Source organism: Gymnogyps californianus, chromosome 7 (assembly GCF_018139145.2).
Source record: "Gymnogyps californianus isolate 813 chromosome 7, ASM1813914v2, whole genome shotgun sequence".
Lineage (NCBI taxonomy): Eukaryota > Metazoa > Chordata > Aves > Accipitriformes > Cathartidae > Gymnogyps > Gymnogyps californianus.
In genome coordinates this window covers 8,041,231-8,058,527 of record NC_059477.1, presented here as the reverse complement: position 1 = coordinate 8,058,527, position 17,297 = coordinate 8,041,231, and the positions used below count along the sequence as shown (strand labels likewise).

Sequence of the window (17,297 nt, the reverse complement as noted above, 5' to 3'; positions counted from 1 at the left end):
GCAGCCTTTGAGATGAGGGGCATTATTAAGTCTTAAAAAGAAAACTGAAGGAAGATACTAAAAACATCTTCAAATTTGTAGAGAGGGTCAGTCATTCTGCGTGCCTTTTGGGAACGGATTTGTTTATAAAACCCCAGCTCATTCTCAAGGGAGGTTTATTTTAGATGTTAAAATTTATGTGAGTGCAGTGAGGCATTGAAACAGGCTCTTGAGGGACACTGTGGATTCCCTGTCCCTGGAGCACTTAGAGAAGTGTCTGTCCACGATGACCGCTGCAGGCTCGGCTCTGCCTGAGGCAGAGGACCTGTAGCTGCCTCCCAGCCAGGCTTTTGGATGGCTTCTAGGGTACCACTGTGTTTTCAATGAACTAGTAAACATATGTATAGGCTTGGTATACATGCAAAATGTAAATAAATTCAGTAAAATGGTCTTTGCAAGCTTAAGGCTCTTTGTTAACATGAATTATTTGGTCTCAATTGATTTAGGTTTTTTTGCCTACCATGCTCTAGATCTGAGGTTTGTAAATGGTAGATGTAGACTGTTTCAAGGTGAATGATGATGGATTTTGAAAGATGTTCAAAGAAATGTACGTATAAGGAACTATTTCTGTTAAGTGGAGTTTTAATTAACTACTGCTAAACCTTATGTTTCTATTTTCTTTTTTTCTCATTGCTGGAAGCGAGAAGCTTACCTTATGCAGTCTTACATCTTACTTTTGAAAGACTACTATGAAAGAAGGATTGTTATTTTATTATCAGGTCTCTACTTGTTTGCAGGTCCTTACTGTAACAGGACATGGGATGGCTGGTTGTGCTGGAGTGATGTTGCTGCTGGAACTGTGTCAGTACAGCGTTGTCCTGACTACTTTCAGGATTTCAACCCATCAGGTAAGTGTGCATGGGCTTCTACATCAACATATTTCTTAATAAAATGAGGTTTGGGGTGCTTGATGCCTCCTGTTTGCCCCACTCAAGTCACTAATGCTCCAGAATTTCAGTAACTCCAAACCCATTATTTGCATTTTCCTTTTATCACATAGAAAACTGACAAGTTACTTATTTTCTTTTCTGAAATATGTCCTTGAGGGATTCTGTAGATTAGGAAATAGAAATTGAAGTTAGATCACAGTTTTTTCCTCTTAGAGATGAGCTTTCCTCTCTGACAGACAAACAGAAATAGGACTTATTCTTTTACCTCAGTTTAGCAGTTGAAGTCGACAAGAGTTTCTCCCACAAGTGAATCTTTTCCTGTTTCTGTAGGCTAAACTTTGCCTCTGTGAGCATGTGGAAAATGTCACAGACTTCCACTCTCGTCTCTTTCTGCGGCATTTGGTATTTCCCAGGGTCCTTTCATGCCTCTTTCTATTTGATGATGTAAATCATTATGTGGTCCCAGAAATTTTCCAGTTTGGTTCTTGAGCAGTTTCTCTATTGATGTTTTCCTGCCTGTCCAACCCTAATTTACAGTGGTAGGATGTCAGACTTCAGTTTAGATCTTGGACGTTAAACAAGCCATTTAAATGTTCCTGTCACTTCATCTGGTAGTTCTCTAACAGTTAGTTTGATATATTTTGATACCTACTGGATTGGAGGAGGGAAATCTATTTGTTTTCTTAAGAAAAACACATCATCAGTTGCCCTTGCCAAACAAAAGCAATGGCCTCTAGTTTCTCAGAATTCATAGTAACAAGCAATGTCTCTCCAGTCATATTAATAAAGCTGTCATTTGTTTGCCAATCTTTCTTCATTAAATACTAGGCATCAGGAAACAGAACTTCAGTGCTGACTGTTGCGTTTTTCTTTTGTTTTTCTATCTGCTTTGACTGTAGAAAAAGTTACGAAGATCTGTGATCCAAGTGGGAATTGGTTTAGACACCCAGAAAGCAACAGGACCTGGACAAACTATACCCAGTGTAATATCTATACGCATGAAAAAGTGAAGGTAGGAAAGGAATGAATGCATGTTACCAGTGTCAAGAAACTGATCTGAAAAATTTCACAAGTTTCAAAGCTCGAACGGCAGCAGAGTTGATGCAACATCAAAATGCAAAAAGAAGAAAGCACATTGAATAAAAAGGATGTATTGTGCGAAACAGACTCAAAGAACCCCAACCCACCTGCTTTGTCTTTTACAGCTGATTTCAACTGCTTGAATAATATGATCATATTTTTGTTTATGGGTATTTTAAATGTGTAGGTACTAGTACTTGTCTAGGTCATTCACAGACATCTACTGGTAAGCAAAGTGTATGCCTTATAAGAGCAGACCTTTACGTTTTGCTCTGTAATTTTGAAGTAGGGTCCAAGTTCAGCAGAACTGCAGGAGATTTGCACATCTCTGCAAGACATGCTGAGTGCATGGGTTTATCCAATTAACTCATAGTGACAGATTTTCAGCAGGTGCACAACCAAAGTTTTACTTGGGATTAATACATCTTCAAGGCAGCTTGAAGTAGAGTTCGGATGTTTCGGTTTTGGGTTTTTTTCCCCCAGTGTGAAAAGCAGAGCTAATCTTTTCTTTTTTACAAAAGTGTAGGCAAGCTGTAGTTGAGTGGATTCACCACAAGATCTTCGGAGGCCAAAGGGAAGTAAATGATGAGAAGTGTTAGATAGGGTTTGTTTTTCCTTGTGATCCTTTTCCTATGTATGTCTTGTGTCCTGGCTCCCAAGTGCCATTTTTTCAGTTTCTGAGACATTAAACCACTCCCGTGAATGGAAAACCTATACTTTGAGTTTATTTAAGTGAAATTTTGCAAGCATCCAAAATTATCTCAGGCCAGGCAGCAAAATGCTTTGAGAGAGTTGTTTTCTATACATCAAAGGTAGACTCTATGCACACACATACCCATGTGGGTATATGTATAGATGGTATTTTTATAGACTTCAGTTTATCTTCAAGGTGCCCATCCATTGACAGATTTAGAAAAATAAAAATAATTTTTAAAAAGCTGGTAAACCTCCAAATGCCCTCTTTCTGAGATACTCTGTGATATGTGAGGATATAATGGGCAAAATTGCATATTTTGTCACCCCCCGCCATATGTCCACTAATATTCTTTATGAAACATGCAGTCATGGGAAGAAACAGTAAATTGAAACTCTAAATGCCCAAGAACTAGGAATATAAAATGCAGGTCAGGATAGACTCTGAATTAATTTGGACCTAGTGGAAAAGAGCTCAATAATAGCAGATTGTGTCAAGAATACTGACATCTAGTAGAGATCCTAACTGCCTACATCACTGCTGTCAAGAGTGCTTTAGGGTATTTACCTAGAAACCATATTGAGAAAATGTGGTAATAGATGATAATAGGGCACTTTTGTATTGCTTTTTCTCAAATCACGAGACATTGAATACACTAATGGCAGTTTAATTCTCCTAGCAGAGATGCTATAATTCATTGATTCTTGCTAATATTTGGCTGGAAATTGAGAGAATATTACTCAGACAGGAGCAGATCCGTGCAGGGTCTTCTTTATGAATAATGAGCTAGTTTCCCTCGGGCTGTTTCGCCAGCATATTTCAACTCTGTCATGCATCAGAAGCTATTGTTTAAATGGAATAATAGCTCTGAAGAAAGCCTTACTGCTTGCTACAGTTCTGTGTGTTGTTATATTAAACAACGTTATCTTTTCACTTTGCTTGGAAGGCGGGTTAGATAATGTACACTAAATGTGACTGTTGTCCATTGTTCGATTCTTATTGTTATTGCCATCATCAGCAGTCCCTGCTGTAGCACTGTTACGTGCCAGTTCTGAATTGTGCAGAAATCTTCTAAACCCTTAATGTGCACCTTTGCCTAAATTGGTCTCTGAATGAGGTGGTGATATGGGATATGGACCTGTCCTAGAAAGGCTGTCATTATGTATACGTAGCCAAGCTTTAGCTTTTCAGGGGTAACCCTTGTTTTATCTCACTTCCAAATTTTTATAAAAGTTTCACTTAAACCTATTGCATTGTTTTTTGGGTTTTTTTACAGTTATCTCATTTTTAAAAATAATGATAATTCGAAAAATTCCAGCATGTGCAAAGAGGTATCCTTGTCTCATCTTACAACCTTCTTAAAGCTTTACCTGGAATCTTTTTATTTTATTTCAAAAGTCAATATATGTAGCAAGCTGCAGTTAGTCTATCTTAAATTGGAATAACAAGTTCAGAGGATACATACAGTTTGGAGCACATGAGCATTTGTGTGTATGCTCTAATTCTTCCTATAGAATCCAGATAGTTATGCTTTATTGTGATAGTATAAGGTTCAACCTGAAAATCTTCATTTCCTTTTGTGCAAAATTATAATCTTACATTTAATGCAACAAGGGAAACTTTGTGAGGCAGATTCCATGACTGAAAGCAGGGATTTGTTACTAGTGGAATTTAATATATTCAATAATTCAAAAAATTAATGATAACATGTTGTATATATTCCAAATATTAATTTACTAGTTCCTCATTTTTACCTTTTGTATCTACCCAGCTTTTCATTATTCTATAATTTGACTGTTTAGTCTTCACTATTTTTGAGTCATTGTTAATTTTTTTTCACACCCTTCCTTAAATGCCGAATGAAAACTAAATTTCCAATATCATAATCACAGCTTGCTTTGAAGGAAGTATCTTTAAATGATAAGAAAAAACCTTCTATGAGGAAAAAATACATAAATTCTTGTAGGAAGCATGTTTTACTTAAGAGTTGTGTTAATAGATGAATTAAGCCTCAGACAGAAATGCACCCAGTGCAGTAGCATAAATAGCCAGATTTATGTAAATACTCAGAAAAAACATAGCAGTATATATTAGAAACCTAGTGTTTTAACTGATAAGAGGTAAGTTCTAGCGATGATTTCAATGAATCTGTTGTGTGTCCTACAGAGATTTTTAGTAAGATGTTGGTTTGCAGGATTCTAGACTTGACTCATCATTATCTGTAATGTTTTTATTTTCTTAATCCTATTATAGTCATTTTATAGGCAGAAGAGATGTATAAGTATGTGCTTTATCAACCATAGTTCTGCCTGCATCACAGGTGCTTGGTTTTGTTCTTGTATTGCAGACTGCTCTGAATTTGTATTACCTGGCCATCATCGGACATGGTCTTTCAATTGCATCACTTCTGATTTCTCTTGGCATATTCTTTTATTTTAAGTAAGTATATTTAAAATCCTTTACCAAATATCAGCGGTTGCAACAATCCTAGTTTCAATACTTTGAAACACCAGCCATCCCAGTGAAATTAGATGGAGCAAGAAGGTGAAGAAAATCAGCATGCTGGTTTGGCATTGAACATTATATTGCAATAAAATTTTAGGTTTCTTTTCTCAGAAACCTAAAATCCCAAATCTACAAACCAAAAACTGTAGAATATATTGAAAATAGGAAATGGGAAAATTTTTGTTTGTTTGTCTGTTTTGGGTTTGTGGTTTGTTGTTTGTTTTGGGGTTTTTTTTAATAATAAGTTAAAGCATGGATATGCCAAGTATCAACCAAACTAAAGAGCAAATGGAAACAAAAATACTGATGACAGGTACAGCAACATTCCAAAGTAGGTAGCCACAAAATATAATAAACTGTAAAGAAAGTAAGGCTAAGAGCTAGTAGGAATGGGAATAATAAAAATAATCCTGTTTTTTTTTATTCACTGTATTATATCTATGACAGTTATGTCATATCCACTGACTAACAGTTATTATGTTACCTTCTTGAAAGAAAGTTTGAGCAGTGTATCACCACTGTCACAACAACTTGTAATATAATGCACAGGTCTTTTAAAATTAGTCTTCTTATTACTTTACATTTTGTGAATGTACCCATGAAAGACTGGGGTTTTTTGTTTGGGTTGTTTTTTTGTTGTTTTTGTTTTTTTTTTTTAAGAAGTTGATGAGGCTTAGTAGAAAGGTGAAACCAGGAGTGTTGCCAAATGAGCAGAGCTGAGAGAGAGTTGTTATCTCTGCCAAATGCTGCATTGCACAGTCTAGGCTTTCCTTGTTAACTGGCACTAGTTTAATCATTTCTGCATTGTTTTTCATTGGATAAGATAGATCTGCTCTAGCGTCTTACCTATTCCTTACCACTATACCGTACTGTCTCACTCCATTTTTTTATTTTTTCCTAACATTAAATATGAATAGCACATACACCAGCAACTGTGCGGCTAGCTCAGATTTTGCTTTCCACATGCTCTGGACTTTGATTAGGGAGGAGTAGCGGATATCTGATAAAAAATTATCCTTTTTATCACATCTGGCTGAATATAGTGGTTCCAATTTAGATACGCATTATTTCCCCAGGTTCTGGGACAACATTTCCACAAATCCCCAACAAACCAGAATGTTTCAACTTTGTAGCCTCTCTTTATGAAATCCAATATTCAAGATGACTTTTCAGCTTTTTCTGACTTCTTTTCATGAGGACAAACCAAAACTTTTGTGGTTTTTAATCAATTTATTTGCAGATGACCTGTAAAAACAATGTTTACTATTTCCAAATTCCTTTCCCTCCCCAAAATCAACATGTAAAATGGGTCTGAGTCCTTACAAGAAGCTTGATTTTGCATAAAAAAGAGCTATACTGTTGCTATAAATGTCACAAAAAGTTTAACAGACGAAATATCTAATGTGACAGGAAAAATGCTTTGACATAGACTTCTCAGGAGAAAAAAAAGATTTGGAATACGATCTGATTTTGAAAGTTCAGAGACAGTAATGATTTTTCTGTACTACAATATGAAAACCAAGCCAATTTCATCTTGGCTTGTGGCACTTACTGCAAAAGCAGGTGATCTGCTTTGCTACCGCTATAACTATGTCATGTTTGTCTAACCCTCCAGGGATTTTTTTTCTCCCTCTGGTAGAAGGATCATCTCTCCTCTGAGAACCACATGGAATTAATCCAGGCCCACAAACCACATTTTCTAGACTGTGGTTATGTTGGGATATAAAAGGAAATAACAAAATTTAAAGGAAGCTAAAGAAAGTCCTCTACAAGCTGTTCTCTTGGGATGTACAGTTCCTCTAAAGTATTTTTAGTACCAGAAGGGTATTTAAGGATCTAGATTAATACCAGGATGTATTATGTATCGGCTGAAGCTTGTATAATTATTCATAGCTTTAACAGGTGGACTTTTTTTTTTTTTGCTATTGTGTGGGGGTGCCTTTGAATTTGTCATGTTTCCAAAAAATTTATTCTGTTAGTCGATTGATAGTTTCCAGGTGACATTTGCTGGATTGCTGACCATTAGAATATCTTTAGGTTTGGCTAGAAAGGTGGTACTTTTCTCCACAGGAAAAATGACAGGTTTTTTCAAATACCGTCAGCTTTTCAAATATCAACTATTTGGGTTTTGAATTATTTTTTTTTTTTTAAGATTAAAATGTTTTTGTGCATTCTATTTTTTTCATTTGAAATTCTGCTTCTTCTTCAGAAAATTGTCTCATTGGAAATACTTGTCCAGTTTGTGACTTGTGTTCCCCAAGTGGATTGGAGTTCTTGGTTTAATAGCATAAAATGGTCTATAAACTTGGAACTCTGATCTTCCTCTCTGAAAATTCATCCATGACACACAAAAGTAACTTCTTGCAGTGGCTCTGCTTTCTCATTCTGTTACATACTGTAGATCATACATGTGTTTGTTATAAATCTGTTAAAATAGTTGTATGGTTTTCATAAAGAAAGAAAAGCAAGGCAAGAGAAAACTTTAAAAAAACAGTGAATTCAGAGAAAGGGGGGCTATAATTTGGAAGATGTCCACCCCCCCAAAAAAACGAAAAACAAAACAAACAAAAAAACCCCCACCTGAGATAAAGGAGGAGTTGTTGATCAAGCATCATGTCAAATCACATGACAGCACTCACAGAGTATAGCAACACTACGCTTGAAGAGTGGGCAAACAACTGGATGATAGCGAGATAGGAGGTTCCTAAGTCACTTTAAGTTAATTTCAGCTGAACGGATAATTCCCCTTAGGTGCACATGTGGATCTCACTGGTTGAATTTTGCAGTATTTGAATACCTTTAAAAATTAGATCTCAAACACATCTGGGGCTTTTGAAAATGTTACCTTTTTTCTTTTGGAGAAATATTGGAGAAATTAATTTTTCCTAATGCCCAAGACATACAGGAGTCAAAATAGGAAGGGAAATAGGTAACTTAGCAGGAGGTCTGTTTTTATTTTACTGCACATGGTTTAATCCAGGGGCAGGTCATTGAAATGTTCTCGGATCATAATTATGAGAATTAAGTTATTAAAGGATATTATGTCATTAAGAAAAACAGTCAGAAAAAGGACTATAGGAAGGGTAACAAGAGGGAGGGTGGGGAAGCTTAGGAAAAAATCCTCTTATTACCAAAAGCAGTCTTCGTTTTTAAATGTCATCAGTCTTGCTTTCTTGTTTCTTGTCTGGTGATCCTTTCAATCCTTTTATGCATGGGTGGAGGTGGGTGTGGATGGGTGTGTTTGAATATTCAACAGGAACAGCTGCTGGATGACCCTGAGAGATGGCCCCATTAGCTGTACGTGCTTTTCCTTGCATGTGCATTGAGTCTTAACAATAAGCAGACAGAATTCCAGAGTTCTTCAGGACTTGTTTACACAAAGCCTTTAGCTGGAACCTAGTGTTGCCTCTCTTTTCATATATAAACTATATAGGAAAAAAAAATAGAAATACATATTCAAAGAACATAAAACCGGCATATTATAATAATCAAAGCTATATGTGTTTTGGGCATTAAAATGAAAGACAAAAATAAAATTTAAAAAAGCCTAATGGAATATACTTTATCGCTTCATTCATATCCAAACCTGTGTTCTGTATTTTGGACACTTTTCTATTTTCTTCAGGCAAATAACACTTTGCAACCAGAGGTTCATGTAGGTTTCTTGTGCTGCATGGCAGCACTGGTTTCTGGAGTGGTTTTCTTCCCCCATATTTAGTGACACGAGGCTTAGAATGTCTCAGGGCTCCAAGGCTTGACTTGCAGAAACTGTCTGCCTGATTCATGGTATTGCACTGTGCATATCTGAACTCGTTAACTTACTCCACGTATCTGGGGGGTGCTTCATATGCTCTTCTTGTGATAGCTGCAAAGAATGCAACCAAGAAGTACAATCTCCTCTATGGCCAGTCTGTTTTGACTGTCTCTCTTGTTCAGTGGGGTCATTTTGTTTCTCGTTTCATCTGTCACATTCTCAACAGTTTTCAATATACTCCTCCAGCTTTTGTGACTATTCCATATCTGCATTTCTCTGTTAAAATATAAAGTTCTTCTCTCTCCTGCTCTCTCAAATTAAAAATGAAACACCAGTGTCCATACGTTATCTTTTCTTCCAGGCATGCTATTTGAAAAGGCTAGAAAACTTGATCATCCCCCCCCCCCGTGACAATTTAGACTTGTCCCCTGCTGACCTTGTCAATGTATTTCTGATTTCTCTAAGAGTGGAAAGCAGTTGCATGTGTAAGTGATAGATTTTCCTCCTCCAGTTAGTCATTTCATTTTGTCAACCAACTGCACTCCGTATTGCTGGCTATTAAATGGAGGTAGGCAGGTGTGGTTACAAAGCACAGACTCTTTACAGCAGAGGCTTCAGTACATGCTTTCTGCGAAGAAACCAAAGAGCATTTCCTGAGAGTGACCACAGTACCACAGTCTTTATCACTTCTCTTTGCGTGTGGGAGAGGTTTCTCTGAGCAATGCTCGCCCTGCAAAACCAGGCTCTGTTCCTGACTGCCGGTACTGGTATGCTGTATGACTCTGATCGAGTCAGTTTGCTTGTATGTGCTGCGCACCCCCTAACTTAAATCTGAAAGGATCATTTTTACCCAACTTCGTGAACCGATCTTCTGCTTTCGTAACAAAATGGACGTTACTTGCTCTTTGGGGAATTTTGAGCGTTAAGCCTTAATATCTCAATGATCTGAATTGCTTATATATCCATACAGGCTTTCTATCTTCTTTTGTGTTTGTCTGTAAAGCTGAATTTCTTTGGAGAAACTGGGATGAGAAGCACTCCTGCCTCTTAGAATGGCACTAAGTTAGACCTGCTTCCTCTAGAATGGCAGATAAACAGAAATTTGCTGTGACTATGTTCAACTTCTAGTATTATTTAATATTATGGAACCTCTGTTTAAAAAAAGAAAGCCCTTCCAAAGATATTTTTCTCTTTAATTTTATTGCAAGATTAAAAGCAAACCTTGAAAATTAACACAATTAAATGCAGTCATATATTGCATTTTATAATTGTATCCTATATACTGTTTATAACTTAGTTATATACAAAAGTCAAGATAAGATTTGCATTATTTTACTTATTTGGGTATTTCTCTAGCTATAGGATTAAGGAAGAAAAATGATAAGAATGTGAGTAAAGGAATTATCCTCAAAAAATCTTAACAGGTTTGGGTAAATGGAAACATAGGGTAAGACAGCTTCTTCAAGCTCGGGTATGATAGCTAATTGGGAAATTCTTCAGGTACTAACGAAAAAAAGGTATAAATCTTCTGAAACATGTTACATCATTGCCATTCAAATCTTTTTTAGATAGCCACTACAAAGCAGGTCCTTCATTGTAAACATATTGGAACTGAATGTACTTGCTTTGCCTCCTGTTGGCGTTTAAGGGAAGGTGTTACCTTTCACATCATTCTGTTAAATTTGGACTGGAGCTGAAGGAAGGGGTTGATGTAAGACTTCTTAATCAAATTAAGAGCTCTAGTATTTCAAAATTTCAGAGTTGTCCCCAAGTACACACAGCTGTCCCCCCCCGTGTATTCATTTGTTCTTGTTTCTCTTTTCTAGGAGCTTGAGTTGCCAAAGGATTACCCTGCATAAAAATCTATTTTTCTCTTTTGTTTGCAACTCTGTTGTAACAATAATTTCACTGACTGCAGTTGCCAACAATCAGGAGTTAGTTGCAACTAATCCAGTAAGTGAAAGTATATTTGGCAGACTTGTTGATTTGTATGTGAACAACTTCAGCCATGCCGAAAAGATAAATGAGACATGAATAGTTGATAAAATGTTGTATATAGCGAGGTTAAAATGTTCAGTAACGATGTATCCATGTTACATAGTACAACGGGTGTCTAACAATGATTTGGGCATTTCACATCTGAGTTTTCAAAATAGTACAAACACTAGGAGACGGAGCATACTGAACTGCTCTTCTGAATTTGTACAAATCACTTTTGCACTGAAAAAACTGCAAGAAAGTAGCCTATTCTGGATGATGTCAGTGAGGTTATGACAGTTGAATTCACCAAGGAAGGGCAGTAAATAAAGCTTTGGAGTGTATTTTGGATGTCAGATACTTTCCTATGGCTTGAACTTTGCCATCTTCAGTTGAAATGAGAAGAATTAATTTTTTTGTGTGTGTGTGAAAGGAGATAAAGCTGACCCTTCTATTCCAAAAGTAAAAAGCAAAATAAAAAAGCCGTCCATTCGGGTCTGATTTTTCTCATTTCCTGATAATACTGGGGTAAGTGTGAATCAGTAGCCTCTCCCAAAAGGCTAGGAGTTATAGCAACGGAAGAGCCTGAAAATGAAATACATAAACAAACAAATCCCTAACTATGGCTTTATTTTTATTTAGACCTGGAAGATAAATTTAAATTCTGTGAAAGTTAGGGCACAACTCCAGAAGCTGAATCAAGTAAAAAGATAAATTCTCCTTCTCCTGTAAAAGTTCATCAAAGTGCTGGAAAACAAGCTTGAGATAGTTGCTAATAATCATCCTCAAGTGAGTTAGGTAGCAGAACATGGTAAAACAATATTGATTTTTGGTTTAAGCTAAGTGCCAGAAATAGATCAATCAAACACATGGCAACTTCAGACGGAGAAAAAAACAGGATCTATTGTGTCTAAATCTGTAAGTTAACCATTGCTCCTTTTTCATAATCTCACATTTTAGTCTTCACAATAAGTTATAACATTTCAATTGAAGAATATCTTCTGAATGAAGCTAAATGCAAATATATGCCAACAAGAGAACTTCCTTCCAGAACCTACTATGCAAGTTCTCAACTGGCCCTAAGTGCAGTTATGACTGGGTTAAAATTGGAAGTATTGTAAGCATTTTAAAAACATAATCGTTCTCTGGAGTAGTTATATGTTGTGATTGGTAAAACTGAGAGGGGATTACCCTCATCAAAGTACATTTTCTTGTGTGGTTACCATCAGATAATTTAAGGATTCCCTATTGATTGGAATGGTCATATGTGGTAATGTTTGCAATGAGGAAAAATATCATTACAGCTTTCTGCCATCATGCTTGAGGATCTCGAGGTCCTCATGTTTGAAGAATAAAAATACAGACTCAGTTTACCAACTTTTTGTCACCATAAAGTATGGAATTGTAATTCCATGAAAATTCTATTTAAAAAAAACAACCTGTAATTGTAGTGAAAAACAGAATACACATTAACATTTGACTTAAGCAGTATTTTTTTTCCATTTTGCAAATAAAACTCTGAGATTTTTGCAACTTAAAAATTTATATTGTACTCTGCTTTTTTCTCCAGGTTAGTTGCAAAGTGTCACAGTTCATCTACCTGTACCTAATGGGTTGCAACTACTTTTGGATGCTGTGTGAAGGCATTTACCTGCATACTCTCATTGTGGTGGCTGTTTTTGCTGAGAAACAACACTTGATGTGGTATTACCTTCTTGGCTGGGGTATGCAATTTCACGTTCTGTATTTTCAGGCCAATGCAATCTCTTCCTCCTTTTCATGAGAATTTGAACATCTGTACCTTTGCTTCTCTGAGCTGGTAGCTTTGAACAACGATGACACACCCCTCTTCTTTGTCTGTAGTGTTTTAACAGGCTTAGAAATATTAACGTAGGAAGTTGTATGTACCTCTATCTTTGCTAAAAGAGAGATTATGCATTTCTGGAGTCAGGAAGCGACTCCTCCTTTGTATAGCGAAAATAGTCTCCTATTACACAGAAGACATTAAGAAGTAATTATTCATTGTTCCTCATCTCGAAGATGTTTATTCAGGAATGACTGTTTGTTTTCAGAGAAGTCTCGCCATGTCTAGGGTGGAGGGTCAGAACTGAGTTAGGGATGGCCAAGGATTTATTTTTCCAGCAGTTCCATTTGACCTGTATTGTTCACTAAGCAAATACAGAATAGCTGAAGATCTCAAGTAGTATCAGTATCAAAACTAACAAGCCAACCTGCTCATGTCAGATAATGCACAACAGCGTATTCACAAAGTGCAAGGGAGGGCTTTCTCCTCAGCTTCAGTGTATTGGCACATTCAGCTATAACGTGACTTGGTAGCTGGGTCGCTAGCTGTCCCACTACAGACACGGCTGAGATGTGGTTAAAAGAGCATAGGTGCTCAGCAGTTTCTGAAAATTAGGTACCACCAGAGTGCCAAGGACCCCAGATAACTAATTTGCTTATTCTTTCCAAATTTTGAATTCAGCCTGATTTCCAGAGTCTGGTTTCAAATTTGTTTTGCAGGTGACCTTGTTTTCTGAACACCCAGCAAGTATCAGTGAGGACATGATCAGCATTGTTAATCATACTGTTAAAGCTACGGTCATATATACAATTACCTTTTTAATATTACCTACCTATTTAGCATTACTGCAGATTGCAGTCTGAAAAACATCTGTGTTAATGAAGATTGATTGTTGCATTCTAAAAAGTTATAATTTGATTTGCCTTTTCTTTCTGTGTGTTGGTATGGATTTCCTGAGAAGACAGCGGGAATAAGGTTTCATACACCCCTCAGAAAGAAATCTGAGAAAATAGAAATGGAATTGCTCCCTGTTACTTTATTTGCCCTGCAGGTATACAGTTTGGATGAGGTGAAAATACAGAAGATTCCTGCAAGAGATGCAAGTTTACTTAGCTATTAGCCAGGTTTACATATGAAGAAAACATTGGTTTTTCTTCACAGGTTTTCCACTGATCCCTGCCTGCATACATGCTGTTGCTAGAAGTTTATATTATAATGACAAGTAAGTAGCATTTCAACTTGCTTTGCAAAACTGTTCTATTTTCTTTAAGGGAAAAAAAGGGAATACAACAGATAATAAAATGCCAAATGTTTTTTTTCTTGTTTGTTTTCTCTAGTTGTTGGATCAGCTCTGATACTCATCTACTGTACATCATCCATGGCCCTATTTGTGCTGCTCTGTTGGTAGGCATTTTTCAGATAATAATTGGGTTTTCTTATTTGTTTTCTGGCTGTTCTTCATGGGCTTGTAAAGTTGGCAAGAGCCTAAAGCTAACATTTAGAGGTCACTGTCATTCGCAGGACTCTCACTTAACCCAGTGGGTGCCTTAGACACACAAGATACACAAGTTTTGGCCTTATTAAGGAGCTGTACCCCTGGTCCTTTGAGAAACTCAGGTTTTGCAATGTTGTTTGTCATTCCACTTAAATGCTAGTGACAAGGAAGGACTAAATATTACCTGGAGTACTGGAGGGCCACGTTCAAATCCTTCCTTTAGCTGAGAATGCTTTCTCGCTGCCCAGGCCATTTGCCAGGTTGACCCTACTACCAGCATCATTGTGTCACCGTGCTGATGTGGCCAAACAAGTACCAGACTGGACCTCGCTGAGGTTCAGAAAGAGGGCTCTTGAGTGTCAGGACTGAGTGTGGGTGGCAATACGGGATGGAGAGAAACTATAGCAGGCCCTTGGGAAAGAACCAGTGGAAATAGTTCTGCAAGTATCTGTGACTGTCCCGTTCTGATACTAATCTAGCAATGTGTGCTTTAGCCACCGGGGTTTTGCAACTCCTCTGCTTCATTAGTCCTCATGAACTCTTAGAGCATAGTGTTCTGTCTTACGCTCCAAGTTAATGCCAGCTCTATTATGTGAACGTTTGCTGCTGAAGACACTAAATTCTAGGGAAGTAACTGAAGACACCGCTATATAAAAATCAGCGTTGTACTTCAATTATACTAGGACTGAATTTAACCTATGAAATTTAGTCAATAGGTTATTGCTAAATAGAAACAGGTGCATAATGAAAGAAAATACTAGTATGTACCTACTTACACTACGGTCTACATAATTAATATCTACGAATGCATAATGCAGAGAATGCTGCAGTGTAGAGGCATTCTATATGTGACTGGTATTAGCTGCTGACTATATATTACAGTCATCTCTTTTACTGTAACAGACACTTGAAGCTGATCTGGCAAAAGTATTGTATACATGTCTGCTGACTTTTCTTATGGCTTTTCAGTTCATGCAAGGAAATTCATTAAGAATGAAAACATTAAGTAACTTTTTGGAAATAATTTCAGTTCCTGATCTACATGAACTTCCTCTTCCGTCAAATTGTTAATGAATATTTGCAGAGGGCATTCTGTGCATAGAGAAGTCTCTCTGAAGACCGTTGCAGAAATCCTGTGGTTCTTGTGACTCCCATTTTCATTCACAGGGAAATTAGCTGGTGAACTTATATTTTGAAGATTGTGTTGATACCATGACACACCTGAGGCCCTCTGCATGGGAAGCCAGAGGCAGTCCCCGTGAAATTACTGAGATCCGTGGCCCTTGGGGTGTGAATTATTACTGATAATCTCTTGTCCTGTTAGTCAGGTCTGCCGTATATGTTCATGTAAAGACACTTTAACTAGTGCTCTAATCTGTAAACTTAAAACCAATTCTAAATCCTTTCAATTTTTCTTCTCTCTAATTTACACAGAAGGTGAAATCCTGTTTTCACAGAAAGGCATAGGAGTTTTTTTGCTCACTTCAGTGGTGCTGTATTTCACCCAGAACATGTATGCTATTCTGCATTGCCTTGTGGGTTATCACTTCCTTTGTCCAGGTGTCTCTTCACAGATATATCACTTAAGTAAAGCTCTTTAAAGCTGAAATATGATTTGTATTAGTCAGAGCTTGCTTAAATAACAACAGAAAAATTTGTGTAAAAGTTATGAGACTATACCATCTTCCATGAAATGGCCTCATTTTAGGATGTAAGGTCATTTTCTCCTTCCCAGCAGTGGCCCCCACAAAGTCACAGTGAAAACAGTGGCAAGACTCCTACTGATTTCAAATGTACTGGATCAGTCCCAGACTGTCAAGGCTTCTTTCCATTCAAGGCAACACGAAGAATGTCCTTTGATTTTACTGGAGGCATAATAATCGCCTCTGTGGGGTTGGTTTGGGCAGAATCTGTGTCCGTTCTCTTTGCAATTTACAAATATGTATACCTTTGATATTCCTATATTTTTCATGAGCTGACTGAAGGTGTTTCTCTTGCGTTTTTCTTCCCTCAGTACAATCAGTAAATTTATTTGAAAACCATGTAGGAATAATAAAGATTAAATACAACTACACATCTTGCCCGTGATGTGAAAATACCTTAAAGGAGTTGCTTTCCTTTCTGGTAAGAAAAAATGTAATATGTCAATTCAGAAAGGCAAGCCAGGGATAAAGACATTAGATGAAATGCATGCGTTTAGGCTTTTTGAACAGAACCCTCATTTCCTTAAGCAGCTTGCTTGCCAGATACAATTTTCACACTTTACTAAGCATGACCTGCTTTAGTAGACATTTAAGGAACAATATTAAACTGCAAATTAGATAACAAGGGAGAAGACATTGCTTCTACTTGCAGGAGCAAGGTCTCAAAGAACATGAAGAGGACTGTCAAGTGGGTGCCAGGGAGAATTGGCAGAAGCCAATGGGAATTTAACTCTTGTACGTCACTGAAAATCCTACAATTACATAAAGTTAACAATAACGCTGCTTTTACAGTCCCTGTTATTACATAGCTGTGGTCAGATGCCTGCCAAAGAAACTAGAAATGGGAGCAGGCATAGGTTGCATTGTGATTGGAATTGTCTTCAGTTGACCGTTTAATTACAAGTGTTTGCCTAAGCAACCACAATTAAAGAAATAGTGTGGGAATGAAACAGTAGAGGGTGATGTTAGTTTTTACACTAGACAAATATTGATCAAAATGAAGGAGGGGGGAAAAAAGCAATGGGTTTGAATTTTAGTGAAAGCAGTAGTGATTTCAGTGTAGATTTCAGATGTGCCAGTGCACTAGTCATTTAGTTTGCATTGGTGCCGCTGAAAGAGTAGATTTTTATTTAGTTATGCCATTATTTATATAAATAATATGACAGGGATGTTTATTTTGCCCTATAATAATGTTATGTATTAGTGTCTTACACTGACAGCGTTTTATAGATGCAAATTTTTTTAGCAGAAGTAGTAAGTGTACTCAGTGAACGTATACTAGAAGGAAGTTCAGGAGCTCCTAGCTTTGTCACTGACCTATTGAATGACTTCAAGCTGGACTCAGTACAAGACTTA

The 17,297-nt window shown here is 37.0% G+C and overlaps 1 protein-coding gene across 1 annotated transcript in view; it reads left to right on the top strand.

Annotated features, from left to right (window-relative positions):
- The window catches only part of CALCRL (calcitonin receptor like receptor), a 66,342-nt gene that overhangs the window by 37,935 nt on the left and 11,110 nt on the right, over nucleotides 1-17,297 (top strand). Inside the window, exons 4-10 of the mRNA XM_050899768.1 lie at nucleotides 777-887; nucleotides 1,829-1,941; nucleotides 5,051-5,142; nucleotides 10,789-10,915; nucleotides 12,510-12,663; nucleotides 13,905-13,965; nucleotides 14,081-14,147. Coding sequence (XP_050755725.1) covers nucleotides 777-887; nucleotides 1,829-1,941; nucleotides 5,051-5,142; nucleotides 10,789-10,915; nucleotides 12,510-12,663; nucleotides 13,905-13,965; nucleotides 14,081-14,147 — 725 coding nt within the window. The remainder of the gene's footprint in view (nucleotides 1-776; nucleotides 888-1,828; nucleotides 1,942-5,050; nucleotides 5,143-10,788; nucleotides 10,916-12,509; nucleotides 12,664-13,904; nucleotides 13,966-14,080; nucleotides 14,148-17,297) is intronic.